The sequence below is a fragment of the Balaenoptera acutorostrata genome, chromosome 15 (genome assembly GCF_949987535.1).
Source record: "Balaenoptera acutorostrata chromosome 15, mBalAcu1.1, whole genome shotgun sequence".
NCBI lineage: Eukaryota > Metazoa > Chordata > Mammalia > Artiodactyla > Balaenopteridae > Balaenoptera > Balaenoptera acutorostrata.
The window spans coordinates 46,688,837-46,708,078 of NC_080078.1; the positions used below are offsets into that span (position 1 = coordinate 46,688,837).

General features: G+C 37.6%; 1 protein-coding gene across 4 annotated transcripts in view; it reads right to left on the reverse strand.

Moving 5' to 3' along the window:
- Window positions 1–384: 384 nt before the first annotated feature.
- The window catches only part of MACROD2 (mono-ADP ribosylhydrolase 2), a 2,013,670-nt gene continuing 1,994,812 nt past the window's right edge, over window positions 385–19,242 (reverse strand). For all 4 annotated transcript variants that reach the window (XM_057529039.1, XM_057529040.1, XM_057529041.1 and 1 more), the window contains 2 exons: window positions 17,154–17,225; window positions 385–462 (listed from right to left, as the gene is read on the reverse strand). In XM_057529039.1, coding sequence (XP_057385022.1) covers window positions 17,164–17,225 — 62 coding nt within the window. In that variant the 3' untranslated portion in view covers window positions 385–462; window positions 17,154–17,163. The remainder of the gene's footprint in view (window positions 463–17,153; window positions 17,226–19,242) is intronic.

Consider the following 19,242-nt stretch of genomic DNA (forward strand, 5'->3'; position numbering starts at 1 on the left):
CAGCTTACCAAACAGTCACCTTCCTTCTCTTTCTTGGAAGAAACCACTGTACCAACCAGCTTTGTGAAATAACCGAGAAAGCAGACAGGAGCCAGGATACACATGTATGTCACACGTGCCACTGGGACCTTGGGGCAGAGTCGTGAGAGAAAAGCCAGAAATGACAGGGATAGCGCCTGAAAGATGCATTCACGTGGGTCCCCCCACCAAATAAAACTTTTTTTTTTTTTTCCTTTTTTTCTTTCTCTTTCTGCCAGTAAACAGAACAAAATGCGGCTGGAGAAATTAGAGCAAAGGATTCCCCATCCTTCCGTGGGACTCGCCTCCCCCCACCCTCCCCCACAGGGTGCGCAGGTGTCTTTTTCCACCACCCCCCCCCCCCCCCCCGGGGCCAGAAGGCCTGCAATGCTGAGGACTGTCATTTACTTCCATTTCTTTGTTCCTTTGCTTCATCTTGTGCCCCTGCCGAAGATAAGGAGAAACCATTTGTTAGATTAAAGATAAGATATCTTCATAGGTTGAGCAAGGAATATCTTTTTCATACAGCCATTTAAATGCTTCTCACCCCTCAAATGTGCCTAGAAAGATCTTCTTTGACTATCCAAGAGCTTTGGATATCTGAGCTGTAATTGCAGGCACGGGATATCTTTAAAGAGCATATAAATCACTGCTAATAAATGTACGTGACATTGACAACTTGCTTGGCTGATGGGGGTGATTAACTCAACTCTTCAAGGTATTCCTTGAGAAACCTAATCTTGAACCAATGTGTCCTCCCTTCTCAGCCCTTTCATGTGCTCCAGTTTCCAGGGCTCATCATAGAAACAATAATAATTTACATGACGCTGATTTGCAAAAGTCATTGATGGTCATCCCACCACTTTGAGATCTTATTAAGTAGGCATCTGCTGTGTTCTCCACTTGTGAAAGAACTCTAAGAAGATACCCTGCCTTAGAAGAACCTATAGGGAAATGCATAGATCTTAAGTATACTTCAGTTTTGAAAAATGCATTTAACCCACATCATTCCCATTGGCCCAGAAAGTTCCCTTTTCAATTATTAACCCTACAACTGATCTGATTTCTATCGCCATAAATTACATCTCTTCAAGGAAGAATTGGAGATGATCTCTGAGCTAACTTTCTATTCTAGTGTCCTATGAATCTTTAAAAAAAAAATCCTTTGAGGTGTGTGTGTGTATAGAAAAGCAATATCATGCTCATTGTAGATAATATTTAAAATATCCAAAAGTAGACAAGCAAGGATCCTGCATAATGCCTCTATTGACAATAACTTCTGTAATTCATATTATGGAGCATTTCCTTATATTATTTTTCCATATCTTTCATATGTATATACACAATCATACATTTTAATTTTAACAATTAAAATTGTAAACAGGAAGAACATTACGGACAACCTTAAGACATATCTAGAATATGTTCACTATCCAGATTTAATATGTGTTAATATTTTTCAAATTTCCTTGTGATCTTTATTTTACTTTAAAAAAATAAAACATTATGGGTAAATTAAAGTATTTACAGATAAATTAAAACTATTTCTCTTCCTTCCCAGAGATTACTGAATCCTGATATTAGTGTGAATCAGCAACATGCATGTTTTTACACCTTTACACACATATATATTTACAAATACAGACACAGTGGGAAGTATGTAGTGTCATCTTGTGTATTATAAAATGTACATAAATACTAATTTTGTTTTACTCTGTTTTTAACCATTCGTCAATTATTATTGTTATAAATTTATAATCAATACATATTTTGATGTTCCTTTGTGTTTACCATTTTTCTTGGCTTGCAGTTGTTTCCTGCGCACTACTCTTTTCTCTGGGCTCAATTTTCTTCTTACTGTTGTGCCTCCTTTAGTAGCTTTTAGAGGAAAGGTATGTGAGTAGCAAGTTTTTCTTTTTTCCTGAAAATGGCAGATATCATTTTCTTAAATGATAGTGAAACTAGTGAAGAACTCTATGTTGACAATTATTTTAATCCATGTTTTGAAGACTCAGAATTATTCCATTATCTTCTGACCTAAATTCTTGATCTTGGGAAGCTTGTTGTCTGTGCAATACCTATTTATTTATGGTTAACTCTCCTTTCCCTCTAATTGTTTTAATTTTTTTCTCATTGGTGTTCTGTAGTGCATAAGTGTGAATTTATTTTAAATATGTCCTTCTTATAACTTGTTATTCTTCTTTTAACTTAAAATTTATTACTTTCATCAATTCTGATAAATCCTTGCCAGTATCTTTCAAATACTATCAATCAGCTCCTTTTAGAGCTCTTGTTGAATACAAAATGTCTTGGTTATTCTCCTTCTATCCCTTATGTCTCCTCATGTGTCATTTACATTACTATATATTTACTTGCTTCTTCCAAATTGTTGTTAATTTTTCATAGTTGGCTTTTTTCTTACAGTTTTATATCTACTTTTTATCTTTTGCTGTCATTTAAATGTATATATTTTATAAAATCTTCAAAATTTTCTACTCTCAAGTTCTCATAGTGCTAATCATCCTGTAATTTTACCCGCCAACTCTCATTCATGATGGATCATTTCCTTTTGTGTTTTGTAAGTCTTAAAATTGTAAACTCACCTTCAGAAATTTAATTCTTCTGTAGGCATTCCAAGGGATAGTTTTACATTTCCATTTGCTAACTCTCCCAGGGATAACACTGGTCTATAATCTAATATTAAATTAAATTCTCAGTTGTATATTAACGTATGACTTTGGATGGCATAAATTTGTGTTTCAAACGCATGGTGCATGTATGTTTTCTACTTAGTATGGGAGCCTTTTTCTTTCCCCATGCAGCACCCTGGGCAGACTCAAGTCTCCTTGTTAATTTCTTGAGCTGGGTTATGACTTATTTATGTAGAGCTATCAATTTCAGCTCCTTACCTTGAGTGACCCAAGGTCCCAGGTGGGCATTAAAACCCAAGTCTCTAGCCTTAGAGCCTATCTCTGCACCAACAACCAAACTGCAGTCCTTGGGACTGCTGGATCTTCAGCTCACCAGATTATTGCTTTGGTGTTCAAATTTCTCTTCACTTCTGACACCTTAGCTTTCATGTCAGCTGAGCTATATATTTTAAAATATTTTTGTTATAGTTTATCTCTCATTTCTAAGCATTTGCATTGAGAAGGGTTCTGCATTTTTTCCCACCTTTTCAGTCACCTATTGCTACAAAACAAGCCACTCCAAAACATAGTGGCCCCAAAACTCATGATTTATCATCTGCTCCAAGTGTCATCCACTGGAGCCAGAACATCCAAAATGCCCTCTCACTTTCCAGAATCTCTCTCCATGTGGCCTTCCTCATTCTATAGCACAGCTTGAACTCCTTACAGGGTGGCTGGATTCCAAGAGTACAAAAATGGAAGTTACAAGGCCTCTTAAAGCCCAACCTGGAAGCCACACTTGGCCAGCCATGTTTCTCTAGAATCAAAAGTTCAGATTCTATAACCATCTTTACATGCCCTCAAATACTTGTTAAATTATTTTTACATTTGCACAGTGTTCTATTGATTCATTGAACTGTTCTCCTGTTGTCATTTATGATAGCCCTGATTTTTTACAATTATAAATTACACAACACTAAACATTCTTGTATTATGTCTTTGAACTCTAATTCTATTTCCATTTCATGGTATTTCTTTAATTTCCCTGGAGGTATGATGCATAGATCGAAAGCTTCTTTCTTCCTGTTGAACTACCAATAACGTCTACAGACCCAGCTGTGTAAATATTTCTATGGGAACTGATGACATTCCTTAGGTCATACTGTTCGTTATGACAACTGTGTTCAGAAATGCACTATTGTTTAGGGAGCAGTATGGTATCATCAAAGAATTTTGTCCTGGAAGTATTTGAACTTCCATTGATCAGCTAAGTGACCCTGCGCAAGTCACTTTTCCTTCCTGGAGTTGAGGGACTGCAGCAAAGAGGTAAGGGAGGAGCCATGATACATGGTTTTGCAACAAAGTTAAACTAATTTTGAACTTTAAGTTTTGACAACTTATTCATTTGGGTAAAGGTATGTAGATAGATTCATGTTTATAGTCAAGGAAAATATTTTGACATTGACCAAGGAAAACATTTATTTTGGTGTTGCATCTAGATATTGATTACACAGAAAAATAATAGTGTCTGTAAGAAAAAAATCTAGACAATAAGTCTATAGTTTGTTGGCAGCAAAAGGGCAAAAGGTAAGGCAATACTGAAGAACTTGCATTTAAATTGTTCAGGTTTAGTCTCAGTTCATTACTTCTTAATGTAAACTTCTCTACTGTATCATTTCTGCAGCTTAACAGGATAATTTTAAATACATAAACAAGGTTAAAAAAAGAGAAATGTTTTATAAGACCACGTTTGTATGAGTTTATATTTTTTAGCTGTCCTATGCTATACATGTATTGCACAAATGCTATTATATTTAGTTTTAAATGATGTTTAATTTTATTTATTTATTTATTTATTTATTTATGGCTGTGTTGGGTCTTCGTTTCTGTGCAAGGGCTTTCTCTAGTTGCGGCAAGTGGGGGTCACTCTTCATCGCGGTGCGCGGGCCTCTCACTGTCGCGGCCTCTCTTGTTGCGGAGCACAGGCTCCAGACGCGCAGGCTCAGTAATTGTGGCTCACGGGCCTAGCTGCTCCGCGGCATTTGGGATCCTCCCAGACCAGGGCTCGAAGCCGTGTCCCCTGTACTGGCAGGCAGACTCTCAACCACTGTGCCACCAGGGAAGCCCCTTAAATGATGTTTAAAACTGTGATAGGAAGACAGCTGCCTGCTTTCACATGTTCTCAAACTTTAGTCTGCCACAATGCTGGGGCTTGAGCAATATGTCTGCCACGATGCTGGTGCAACATGGCCTTCTGGGAGAGTGCAGCGGCCTACTGAGAAGATGCAGGGAAGATGAAGGGAGGTGTGAATTAAAAATGTTGCCTGCCTACACTGCCACCCTGATGGTGAGCCCTGAGGAGGCTCAGGATGAGAAAGAACAGGATACAGGATACAAAAGATAATGACCTCATGCTGTGTAGCCGTGCCCATTGGGAAACCCACTCATCTTAATTAAAGCTTGCTCTGCTGGGGACACGAATAAGAACTGGCCATTCCATGATCTGAGCACTGTGGTGGTCTTATACCACTAGAGGGAAGACCTAAGACATGCAAGAGGAGCTGAAACAGCTCTGGGGCAAAACCTAGAGGAGTTAAGCTCACAAGTGGCACATTGCCTACCACACGAGCATCGCTAGTGATTTTATTTCGACAAACCAACCTCTGAATGGGGAATAAAGTTTTCAAAACAAAAAGCAAAATGAACAACAGATTGCGAGCCTCCAACTAATAAATACCCTAGCCAGGTTTATATACCTACAAAACTGACCGACTTACCTGGGAATATCATGCTCTGATAATGACTAAGAATGGGGCTCTTTTATTGCATATTCAGTTAAGTTAAAAAAAAATAAAAAGCCTGCTTGATAAAAAAAAAAAAACATCTTTTCAGAATTCTGACCTTAAAGAAACAAAAGCCCTTCTAGGGGTAACTTGCATTTCTCTTCTTCTGTCTTTGAAATGTAAATGTTCTACCTGATCTTCTTTAGGCATTTGTGTGTGTGTGTGTGTTTGTCTCTAACAACCAAAAGAAGGTACACATATGGTATACATTTGTCATCCAATTGAATAGACTGGGGTCCTGAGCAGTCTTTTTTTCTGGCTGTGGGAACTCTCAGGGGCTTTTTGCTATCTAAACCTTTGGTGCGTTAGCCTGTACAACGAAGGCCTTTACTTTCTTAAACTATTTTGAGGAGTAAACTTTCTGGATCTTGTTTAGGTGGCATCTTTTGCATCTCTTCTGGGGAAGCCTCTTGTATCTTATTGGCTTGAGTCACTATTACGATATATCTCATTAATGGCCAGATGATGGTTCCTTTAAATTAGACTTCTGAATTGGTAAATTTTTAGAGTGCTCTCATTATAAACAGCCGTTTTATTGGTACTTCTTATTAAAAAAGAAGGAAATTAAAGGGTGGAAAATATATCTAATGGTTAGTTTAAAACAAACAAGAAAAACCAGCTTGTGAACTTTTGCTTAATTATACTGTGGGATAGACATGTTTCACTGGGGAATGCTTCACCTGCTTGGTATTACAAGACAGGGCATATAGATCTGCCTCTCAGGAAATATTAAACATACTAAAGGAAACCAATAAGGCTACCTGAACTTTATAAAGTAAAAACTGGGAACTAATATTCAAGGGCTAATAATAATAAAATTAGTGATTTTGCTCTGGGTTTTAACTTGTGCACTCAGAAAGAGGGCCTTGTTGAAGGTCTTATGCAAGTTTTTAAAGGCATGATAAATTAAACCCTAAAGTCCTAGAACGCTTAAATTTCAGTTCAGTTGGCAATATTCTCACTGAAAAGCAAATTAAATAAAATATAGCTGGGCAAATCAATTTTTTAATATCATTTAGGTGACCAGTTCTTTGGGGAATTAAAAGCAACTGTCTTTGCCTTGCATTAAATCTCTACAAATCAGAAATGTAAATACAGCCCACAATGACCTGAGACTGAACCTAATCAGCTCAACCAAGTAGAACCGGAAACCAAAGGCAAAAAAAGGGCAAAAGTGGCCCTTTTAAACTCCAACTGTTACTGAATGCAAGTTTGTGCACCTGGCACACAGTGAGGCCAAACAAACCAAAACATCAGAGTTTGGAGCAGAGAGAGGTTTATTGCAGGGCCAAGCAAGGAAAATGGGTGGCTCATGCCCCAAAATCCTGAACTCCCCGATGGTTTTTGGGGAGAAGTTTTTAAATAAATAGGCAAAATGTGGGGTGAGGGCTACAGGGTGTGTGACTTTCTTCCAATTGGTTGGTGGTGAGGTAACAGGGCGGTGCTCCAGGAATCTTGTGCTCAGCCTGACATTACCATCCTCCACCTGGGTGAGGGCCTTAGTTCCTGCAGAAGAAACTCAAAGGCATTGTTATGTATATCCCTTGAAGGAGGAACCAGGATCCTGCTTTAATCTCTGCACTATTGTTTCTTGACTGCCCCTTCTTTGTTTCTGCATTGCCTCACTTCCCTGATGAGCAGCTGTTTGAATCTGCCCTTTGGAACAAAGGGAAGGGTCAAGGGAGGCTGAATGAAGCTTATTTCCTACAAACAAGAAATGGGGGACATGGAAAGGATTTGTACCCAGGAGGGCCCCACGAGTCCTGCTCAGTTTCAAAACTGCTGGGAAGGCTCTCTCAGCCAAAATCTAATTCATAGCCTCCTTAAGGGTTTATCAAGAATAAATACAAATCTTAAAGCCTTTTCCATAAATAGTAAAGCCTTAATCATCTAAGCAAGCAACTTTAATTTATTCCAGTTGTTCTTTATAAAGTAGTAAGCTTATATTGTACTATTTAATTCATAACTAAGTTTTTAAAGTGAGGCTATGACGTCTCCAGTTTTGTCTGTTTATATGTCTGTGTACATGTTATACATATGAGATGTGTCTACCTCTGGAAAATATCAAAATTAAACTTATAAAAGAGCTCTATTTAATTGACTTAAAAGTAAGTACTTACAAAATAAATATTTCTAAATATGAAAGAAACTGCCCAGAATGAATTTCAGGTTCACATGATCTAGAAAGTATTCAATATTAAATTAACATATGGTATTAAAGCTAGCTTAAGCTTGCTGGTTTATTGTACCTAGGTTTACTGAAGGTCAATACATGTTATTTCTGTTACAGAGTTTGTCAACAACAACAAAAAATTAACTTGGTATGATGAAATTCTTATAAGTAGATTAAGTAAGAGTTTTTGGGTGAACTCTTTAGAAATAATTATGTTTTAGGAATGTCTACTTGAAAATAATCTCTCCAAATATCTGGTAACTTGAAACTTTAGAATTGTGCTAAATTAAGTTAAATGATGAAAGTTTGTTGAATAGCTAGGTCATTCCCAAATAAAATAAGATACTGAAACAATTACTGAACCTTGGCTTCCCTTTAGAGAGTAACTAAAGGTGTTTAGAAATATTAATAAATGTTTGGTGCCACACTGAGATATTTTTATAAGAAAGCACATGTTTTTAGAAATTATTACTGGTATTTATGTTTGCCAAACTATAGAGTGCTAATGTAGAAGACAGTTCATAATTGCTTACTTCTTAGTTTTCACTAGAAATTAAGGTTTTTAAGAGTTGAGGATTCTAAACATGTAATTAAAGCTAATAGAAATAATAAAGGAACCATTTCAGTAGGAAAGTAAGATGTGTGTTGTGAACAAAAGAAGGTATGAAAGATGGAATTGCATTTTTTAAGGGAAAAGAAAGTAATTTTGTCCTAGAGCTGGTTGTTTCTAGATGTGGGGAAAATTAAGGGGCAAAATAATATGCATACAGAAAGGGGTGGAAAAGGAACCCTGAGAATAGAGTTTTGTTCATGGTCAGGATTGGCTGAATTTAGACTGAATTTAATTAGGTAGATGGATGGATTTTCTTGTTAAAAGTAAGCTGGTACAAGACTGGAGTTTCACTTTCTCTCTCTGTTAAGAAAACAAAGTTTTCTTGAAGTGCTGCTTTGGTAGCAGATTGTGTGAGCTTCTGTGCCTTTAAGTGATCTGTATTTACTTTAAAAATCTTTTGTCACTTTGGTTAAGTGAACAAGCTGTGATCCTATTTGACCAAGTGTTTTAAAACTTTTTGATATTTTTGACAAACTTCCTATCAAGTTTTAATTAACGTTCTTTGACCTCCAGCTACCTTTAAAATGCTTCAGAGGGCCCCTAAGGCATCTCAGAGAAGAATATCAAATTAATTGGGCTTATGGTAAGTTAAATTACATGAGAAACATTGTCAAGTAATTAGAGATGAACCTTAGGTTATATTTTCTGGATAAATGTCATTAGTATAGATATCCCAAAACATATATGAAATTCCTAAAAATCTGGTATGCTCTGGTATAATGTTATCAGTCATAATTCTAGTTATTATCTTAAAAATGTTGTTATATGTCACAGAAATATCCAAGTTTCTTGTCAGTTGCATTGTAATCATATCTTTAACCATGTCATTTTAAGTCTTGTTGTTTATAGACAATCACTGTTTTACTCTGATAATTTTATAAAATGACCTGCAAGAAAATTCATAAGAAGGATTTTTGACAAATATAAGTTTCTGATAACTTTTAGATCATACTGCTGAACTGGGTAAGAAATTACAAAACTCTAATGGAAAACCTGAAGACTTCATCCAGCTCATCAGGAATTAATTTTATTTTTTAAGTTTTTAAATTTTTTTACTGTCTCTCAAATTTCTTTGCTAGTGATACACAGAATACAAAAGGAATAGTTTGACAAGTTACAATCAGTTCAGTTTGGGATACACTGACTATGAGTCTGAAACTCCAAGAAGAGTCCTAGATATAGAATTAAGTTGATTTTTTTTCATACAAAATTATCTAGTACAATATATTGATTAATCAGTATAATGCCAATTTATAATAACACCAAGTTCTCATTATATGTGGGTCATTTCTTAGGCACTCTGAACTGTTACATTGACATACAGTACTTGCCCACTCCCATGCCAACATTACACTAGTTTTATTTTAAAAGTCTTGTTATTGCATAAATAAGTCTCCACACCTTATCACTACCACATCTTCTTCTTCCTCTTCAAAATTGTCTTGGCTGTTTTTGTTCTGTTTTTTTTTTCTTTTTTATACAGCAGATTCTTATTAGTCATCAGTTTTATACACATCAGTGTATACATGTCAATCCCAATTGCACAGTTCATCACACCCCCACCCCCATCTCCCTGCAGCTTTCCCCCTTTGGTGTCCATACTTTTGTCCTCTACATCTGTGTCTCAATTTCTGCCCTGCAAACCGGTTCATCTGTACCATTTTTCTAGGTTCCACATATATGCGTTAATATACGATATTTTTCTCTTTCTAACTTACTTCACTCTGTATGACAGTCTCTAGAGCCATCCACGTCTCAACAAATGACCCAATTTCATTCCTTTCTATGGCTGAGTAATATTCCATTGTATATATGTACCACTTCTTCTTTATCCATTCATCTGTTGATGGGCATTTAGGTTGCTTCCATGACCTGCCTATTGTAAATAGTGCTGCAATGAACATTGGGGTGCATGTGTATTTTTGAATTATGGTTTTCTCTGGGGATATGCCCAGTAGTGGGATTGCTAGATCATATGGTAATTCTATTTTTAGTTTTTTAAGGAACCGCCATACTGTTCTCCATAGTGGCTGTATCAATTTACATTCCCACCAACAGTGCAAGAGGGTTCCCTTTTCTCCACACCCTCTCCAGCATTTGTTGTTTGTAGATTTTCTGATGATGCCCATTCTAACTGGTGTGAGGTGATACCTCATTATAGTTTTGATTTGCATTTCTCTTATAATTAGTGATGTTGAGCATCTTTTCATGTACTTCGTGGCCGTCTGTATGTCTTCTTCGGAGAAATGTCTATTTAGGTCTTCTGCCCATTTTTGGATTGGGGTGTTTGTTTCTTTAATATTGAGCTGAATGAGCTGTTTATATATTTTGGAGATTAATCCTTTGTCTGTTGATTCGTTTGCAAATATTTTTTCCCATTCTGAGGGTTGTCTTTTCGTCTTGTTTATGGTTTCCTTTGCTGTGCAAAAGCTTTTAAGTTTCATTAGGTCCCATTTGCTTATTTTTGTTTTTATTTCCATTACTCTAGGAGGTGGATCAAAAAAGATCTTGCTGTGATTTATGTCAAAGAGTGCTCTTCCTATGTTTTCCTCTAGTAGTTTTATAGTGTCTGGTCTTACATTTAGGTCTCGAATCCATTTTGAGTTCATTTTTGTGTATGGTGTTAGGGAGTGTTCTAATTTCATTCTTTTACATGTAGCTGTCCAGTTTTCCGAGCACCACTTATTGAAGAGGCTGTCTTTTCTCCATTGTATATCCTTGCCTCCTTTGTCATAGGTTAGTTGACCATAGGTGCATGGGTTTATCTCTGGGCTTTCTATCTTGTTCCATTGATCTATGTTTCGGTTTTTGTGCCAATACCATATTGTCTTGATTACTGTAGCTTTGTAGTATAGTCTGAAGTCAGGGAGTCTGATTCCTCCAGCTCCGTTTTTTTCCCTCAAGACTGCTTTGGCTATTCGGGGTCTTTTGTGTCTCTATACAAATTTTAAGATTTTTTGTTCTAGTTCTGTAAAATATGCCATTGATAATTTGATAGGGATTGCATTGAATCTGTAGATTGCTTTGGGTAGTATACTCATTTTCACAATGTTGATTCTTCCAATCCAAGAACATGGTATATCTCTCCATCTGTTGGTATCATCTTTAATTTCATTCATCAGTGTCTTATAGTTTTCTGCATACAGGTCTTTTGTCTCCCTAGGTAGGTTTATTCCTAGGTATTTTATTCTTTTTGTTGCAGTGGTAAATGGGAATGTTTCCTTAATTTCTCTTTCAGGTTTTTCATCATTAGTGTATAGGAATGCAAGAGATTTCTGTGCATTAATTTTGCATCCCACAACTTTACCAAATTAATTGATTAGCTCTAGTAGTTTTCTGGTGGCATCTTTAGGATTCTCTATGTATAGTATCATGTCATCTGCAAACAGTGACAGTTTTACTTCTTTTCCAATTTGTATTCCTTTTATTTCTTTTTCTTCTCTGATTGCCGTGGCTAGGACTTCCAAAACTATGTTAAATAGTAGTGGTGAGAGTGGACATCCTTGTCTCGTTCCTGATCTTAGAGGAAATGCTTTCAGTTTTTATCCATTGAGAATGATGTTTGCTGTGGGTTTGTCATATATGGCCTTTATTATGTTGAGGTAGGTTCCCTCTATGCCCACTTTCTGGAGAGTTTTTATCATAAATGGATGTTGAATTTTGTCAAAAGCTTTTTCTGCATCTGTTGAGATGATCATATGGTTTTTATTCTTCAATTTGTTAATATGGTGTATCACATTGATTGATTTGCATATATTGAAGTATCCTTGCATTCCTGGGAGAAATCCCACTTGATCATGGTGTATGATCCTTTTAATGTGTTGTTGGATTCTGTTTGCGGGTTTTTTGTTGAGGATTTTTGCATCTATATTCATCAGTGATATTGGTCTGTAATTTTCTTTGTAGTATCGTTATCTGGTTTTGATATCAGGGTGATGGTGGCCTCATAGAATGAGTTTGGGAGTGTCCTTTCCTCTGCAAATTTTGGAACAGTTTGAGAAGGATGGGTGTTAGCTCTTCTCTAAATGTTTGATAGAATTCACCTGTGAAGCCATCTGGTTCTGGACTTTTGTTTGTTGGAAGCTTTTTAATCACAGTTTCAATTTCATTACTTGTGATTGGTCTGTTCATATATTCTATTTCTTCCTGGTTCAGTCTTGGGAGGTTATACCTTTCTAAGAATTTGTCCATTTCTTCCAGGTTGTCCATTTTGTTGGCATAGAGTTGCTTGTAGTAGTCTGTTAGGATGCTTTGTATTTCTGTGGTGTCATAACTTCTCCTTTTTCATTTCTAATTTTATTGATTTGAGTCCTCTCCCTCTTTTTTTTTGATGAGTCTGGCTAATGGTTTATCAATTTTGTTTATCTTCTCAAACAACCAGCTTTTAGTTTTATTGATCTTTGCTATTGTTTTCTTTGTTTCTATTTCATTTATTTCTGCTCTGATCTTTATGATTTCTTTCCTTCTGCTAACTTGGGGTTTTGTTTGTTCTTCTTTCTCTAGTTCCTTTAGGTGTAAGGTTAGATTGTTTGTTTATTTGAGATTTTTCTTGTTTCTTGAGGTAGGCTTGTATAGCTATAAACTTCCATCTTAGAACTGCTTTTGCTGCATCCTATAGGTTTTGGGTCGTTGTGTTTTCATTGTCATTTGTCTCTAGGTACTTTTTGATTTCCTCTGATTTCTTCAGTGATCTCTTTATTATTTAGTAACGTATTGTTTAGCCTCCATGTGTTTGTGTTTTTTCCTGTAATTCATTTCTAATCTCATAGCATTGAGGTCAGAAAAGATGCTTGATATGATTTCAATTTTCTTAAATTTACTGAGGCTTGATTTGTGACCTAAGATGTGATCTATCCTGGAGAATGTTCCGTGCGCACTTGAGAAGAAAGTGTAATCTGCTGTTTTCGGATGGAATGTCCTATAAATATCAATTAAATCTATCTGGTCTATTGTGTCATTTAAAGCTTCTGTTTCCTTATTTATTTTCATTTTGGCTGATCTGTCCATTGGTGTAAGTGAGGTGTTAAAGTCCCCCACTATTATTGTGTTACTGTCAATTTCCTCTTTTATGGCTGTTAGCAGTTGCCTTATGTATTGAGGTGCTCCTATGTTGGGTGCATATATATTTATAATTGTTCTATCGTCTTCTTGGATTGATCCCTTGATCATTATGTAGTGTCCTTCCTTGTCTCTTGTAACATTCTTTATTTTAAAGTCTATTTTATCTGATATGAGTATTGCTACTTCAGCTTTCTTTTGATTTCCATTTGCATGGAATATCTTTTTCCATCCCCTCACTTTCAGTCTGTATGTGTCCCTAGGTCTGAAGTGGGTCTCTTGTAGACAGCATATATATGGGTCTTGTTTTTGTATCCATTCAGCAAGCCTGTGTCTTTTGGTTGGAGCATTTAATCCATTTATATTTAAGGTAATTATCGATATGTATGTTCCTATGACCATTTTCTTAATTGTTTTGGGTTTGTTTTTGTAGGTCCTTTTTCTCTTGTGTTTCCCACTTAGAGAAGTTCCTTTAGCATTTGTTGTAGAGCTGGTTTGGTGGTACTGAATTCTCTTAGCTTTTGCTTGTCTGTAAAGCTTTTGATTTCTCCATCAAATCTAAATGAGATCCTTGCTGGGTAGAGTAATCTTGGTTGTAGGTTCTTCCCTTTCATCACTTTAAGTATATCATGCCACTCCCTTCTGGCTTGTAGAGTTTCTGCTGAGAAATCAGCTGTTAACCTTATGGGAGTTCCCTTGTATGTTATTTGTCATTTTTCCCTTGTTGCTTTCAATAATTTTTATTTGTCTTTAATAATTTTTGCCAATTTGATTACTATTTGTCTTGGCGTGTTTCTCCTTGGGTTTATCCTGTATGGGACTCTCTGCGCTTCCTGGACTTGGGGGGCTATTTCCTTTCCCATGTTAGGGAAGTTTTCGACTATAATCTCTTCAAATATTTTCTCTGGTCCTTTCTCTGTCTCTTGTCCTTCTGGGACCCCTATAATGCGAATGTTGTTGTGTTTAATGTTGTCCCAGAGGTCTCTTAGGCTGTCTTCATTTCTTTTTCTTTATTCTGTTCCGCAGCAGTGAATTCCACCAATCTGTCTTCCAGGTTACTTACCTGTTCTTCTGCCTCAGTTATTCTGCTATTGATTCCTTCTAATGTAGTTTTCAGTTATTGTATTGTTCATCTCTGTTTGTTTGTTCTTTAATTCTTCTAGGTGTTTGTTACACATTTCTTGCATCTTCTCGATCTTTGCCTCCATTCTTATTCTGAGGTCTTGGATCATCTTCACTATCATTATTCTGAATTCTTTTTCTGGAAGTTTGCCTATCTATCTCCACTTCATTTAATTGTTTTTCTGGGGTTTTATCTTGTTCCTTCATCTGGTACATAGCCCTCTGCCTTTTCATCTTGTCTATCTTTCTGTTAATGTGGTTTTTGTTCCACAGGCTGCAGGAGTGTAATTCTTCTTGCTTCTGCCCTCTGGTGGGTGCCGCTATCTAAGAGGCTTGTGCAAGTTTCCTGATGGGAGGGATTGGTGGTGGGTAGAGCTGGGTGTTGCTCTGGTGGGCAGAGCTCAGTAAAACTTTAAACTGCTTGACTGCTGATGTGTGGGGCTGGGTTCCCTCCCTGTTGGTTGTTTGGCCTGAGGCAACCCAACACTGGAGCCTACCTGGGCTCTTTGGTGGGGCTAATGACAGACTGTGGGAGGGCTCATGCCAAGGAGTACTTCCCCGAACTTCTGCTGCCAGTGTCCTTGTCCCCATGGTGAGCCACAGCCACCCCCCCGCCTCTGCAGGAGACCCTCCAACACTAGCAGGTAGGTCTGGTTCAGTCTCTATGGGGTCACTTCTCCTTCCCCTGGGTCCTGATGCACACACTACTTTGTGCGTGCCCTCCAAAAGAGTGGAGTCTCTGTTTCCCCAAGTCCTGCAATCCAATCCCACTAGCCTTCAAAGTCTGATTCTCTAGGAATTCCTCCTCCCATTGCCAGACCCCCAGGTTGGGAAGCCTGATGTGGGGCTCAGAACCTTCACTCCAGTGGGTTGACTTCTGTGGTATAAGTGTTCTCCAGTCTGTGAGTCACCCACCCAGCAGTTATGGGATTTGATTTTACTGTGATTGATTGCGCCTCTCCTACCATCTCATTGTGGCTTCTCCTTTGTCTTTGGATGTGGGATATCTTTTTTGGTGAGTTCCATTCTCTTCCTGTCAATGATTGTCTAGCAGCTAGTTGTGATTCTGGTGTTCTCACAAGAGGGAGTGAGAGCCCATCCTTGTACTCCACCATCTTGGTTCAGGACCTCATCAGGAATTAATTAACTGATAAATATAATTCATAATTTTATGACTTTCTGAAATATACTTCTAAGTTTTTTTTCCAGAAAAAAAATCTTTTCTCTTCTGCTATGACCTACAGGTTGATAAGTATACCTTTGTAAACAAAGATGAAACATTTACCTTTTTCTCTGTACGTAATCCTTCTAGAATTTGGCTTCTCCAGGTAGCTCTCCTGTGGACTTGATGGTTTATTGCAACCAGATTACTACTAGTTATACTAATCATAATAATTTTTTGCTTCCAAATGCTGGTTGAATTTATGACCAACGGGAAGCACTGTGAATGAAAAATCTTGCCTGCCACGTTCTGTTGCTCCACGGTAAACCCTCAGCCACTGCAGCCATCCCTAATGGTGCACCCCGAGGGGACTCAGGATGGGAAAGAACAGGATACTGGCCCCAGATTGCTAAACTGCATATCAGAGGAATGATTCCAAAGAGCCCAGATTCTTACATTTTCCCATACGTAGAAAAGGGCTAAATTCATTAACTTGAGATATCTGGTTTTCTTTAAGTAGCAGTAATCTTTTGATGTTCCGACTACCTTGTCTTTGTTGTAAAACTCCTATAGTTCCTGCTTCCCCCCTTACCTCTTCAGAGCAGTCCTGCAGAGCTATCCTGGGCTTGAAGTCCTCAGAAGGTCCACCGAATAAAACATAATTCTCAACTTTTAGGTTGTGCATTTTTTTTTTTCAGTCGACAGAGGCAACGGTGTCAACACATTTGTGTCTTGCCCTGGATGACGCACAATTCATTTATCCCATAGTTTTTTTCACAGCTTAGTATTTTAAGTTAGGAATCAGAATAGCTAGGCTGGCTTCTTTTCTCTAATTCTTCTCTCCAGCCCTTAAGATACAAAAAAGGATTACAGACCACTCATTATTCTAGATATACTTCAGTCTTGGCTGAGTGATTTAGAATGTTGGTCTGGAAAAAACTCCTAAACATCATCTGGCCCCATTTTTGTTCCCGTGGAATTCCCTGAGGCTCATTCAACTCAACAAACCTTTGTGTAGAGGTGCAGATCCACAGGTAGTGGTGTGAGAGGACGGGACATAAGGCAGGCTTCTATCAGCCCAAATACACTCAAATGCCTTTCACGTTCTCCAGGGCAAAGATTTAGTGTTAGACTTAAAAACAGATATACTAAACAACTCAGCAGGTAACTTCTGGAAAAGCAATGCTTCAGAATCAGCTTGGGGTTGCTGAAATAATTTGATAACTCCAGGAAGCCAGGAGGTGAGATGGGTGGAAAAATTTTTTTCTTGTCATCAAAGCTCAGAAAACCAGGGTATTGCATGATCTGGATATGCTGTAGATTATCTTTTTCCTTTAAAGATGGTAAGTTTCTTACAATGTGTTATTTGGTATAAAGATTTTAAAAGTTTAGCCTGAGGCTAAACTTTTAAACGTTTAAAAGTTCTATCCATGGGACTGGATAGAAATGAGGGAAATCCAACATGCCTTTTACAAACAGTTTCTATGGCTGGCCCATTTAATCAATTGAAAATCTTGTAACAGAGGCAACTTACCTATTATTAGTTAATCTTCTTGCTGACTCTCTGTTGGGTCATTTACACTGTCAACCTGATTATTCATTTCAACTGGAACCAGAAAGGAAAACAAAAAGGTTAAATATTTGTTAAACCCAAATCTCTTAAACATATTAAAATGGCCTGTGAATTGTTACATTCCTGATTTCCTATCTTATACTTCTTTCAGTTTGTTTTCATTCATTCAAGATTTGGGGACCACTCATAGATTTTTACTGGTGGGGGAATGGGGAGGGCAGAGTTGCTTCTTTACTCAACTGTAGGAGCTGAGCTGTCATTTCATAGCAGATTTTTGGGTTGATATTTTGTGTGTATTTATTACCATCCTTAGGTAAATTCAAAGGCCTTAATAGATGTCTAAGAAAATAAAGAGAAAACAAAGCAAACCAGATCATCGACATGCAGAGAGGTAAGCAGCTCCCTCTAAAACAGCAATGCCAGTAGGCCTGCTTGGTTTGCCAGGTCTTCAGTTTTGAAAGTCAAAACTGACGCTGTAAACTTGCCAGTGGGTGCACTGGCAGTGGACACCATGAAATAGAAAAGCAAACCATCTAACCAGATCGCACAGCAAAGGTAAAACGTGTGCTTTTACTTTACCGTGTGTTCTATGTAAGCATTTGCATACAAATAGCACACATAATTAATTAATGCCATTGTCCAGAAGGAGCCCAAGCAGGCATAGCAGACACTGGAAATTTTCAAGGGTCAGTAGGTTTAATTAGATTGGTATTTTTAAAGCATCAAAGCCCATAGTATAAACCGAGAGACTTAATACACAGATGAACGATGGCTAGGCCAAACATAACAATAGAATTCTGACTTCAAACCTTTGAAGCAAGCAGCTCAGAATGGTCAGGACTTGGTCTGTGACTGCCAGCTTTCCTGTATTTTACTCCATGCTCCCAACACAGGACCAGCCAGGGAAAGCCAAATATGTTCCCAAACCAATCAGCCACTTCTAGTTAGCCCAAGTGCAGCTTCCCCTTACCAACAACCTCCAATCAAGGATACTTGAAGACTTCCCTCTTGTTAGAAGTTCCCCACTTCCCTCCCTGCCTTTGAATTGGCCAAACACAAGTGATAATGGCTGTGTGACACCCATGCTTTGGTAAGCTCTGAATAAGTAACCTCTGTTTGTTGTCATTTGGATAGTCTTCATTTGTTTGAACAAAAGCAACAATCCAAATCTCTTTTTCTTGAACAGGAAACTCGATTAAAGTAAAACAGTGGCAGGTGCTGGATTTCACATTCCAAAGAGACTTGAAAGAGGGAATGACATTGGATGGCAGCCCACCCAACTCTCTCTCAAAGAGGAAGGTTTTAAAAGCAGGTCTCTTTGTTCCTCCTGCAAACTAGCCTCGGTTTCTAATGATGTGTGAGCCCATTCTTTACCCCAGGTATAAACTGGCCAGTTACAGGAAGTATACCTCTAAAAAAAGAATAATGTATGCACTTTCTATCCTGGTCTGCAAAAATATGGGTGAGTGTTCCTTTTCTGTTCCTTCCTCCAACCCAAGGGTCCCTAGTTCCAAAATCTAATAAGTGTTTGTTAGTATGAAAAGCATTTCATGATCAAATAAGTTTGGGAAAAGCAATGTTAAATGATGTTAGGAAGTTTCTTTACAGCTGAGACTTTGGAGAGCCTGGAGTGTGCACGGCAAATCTCCAAGTGAGGACTAAAACTCAGTATTTCCCACATTTATCTCCCTTTTATTCATTGAGCATTGCATGGACCTGGTATTCTCTGGAGCATGCTTTGCAGAGAACTAGTTAAGAACCATGCCTATAGTGTCACAGCCAGGCTGGGGCAGGTTTCATTCAACTGAGCATGACCAACATGGGGTGGCTTTTAATGGATGAATCTGGGGTCTGAAAACATTATTCCCCTAGATAAAGCATGCCCAGGGGTTAAAAAAAAAAATCAGTTTGTATTGGGTGTAAGATAGGCTTAAGGATGTATTGTAGAACATGGGGAATATAGCCAATATTTTGTAATAACTATAAATGGAAAGTGACCTTTAAAAAATTGTATAAATTTTTTTTAAAAATTAAAAAAATAATTAAAAAA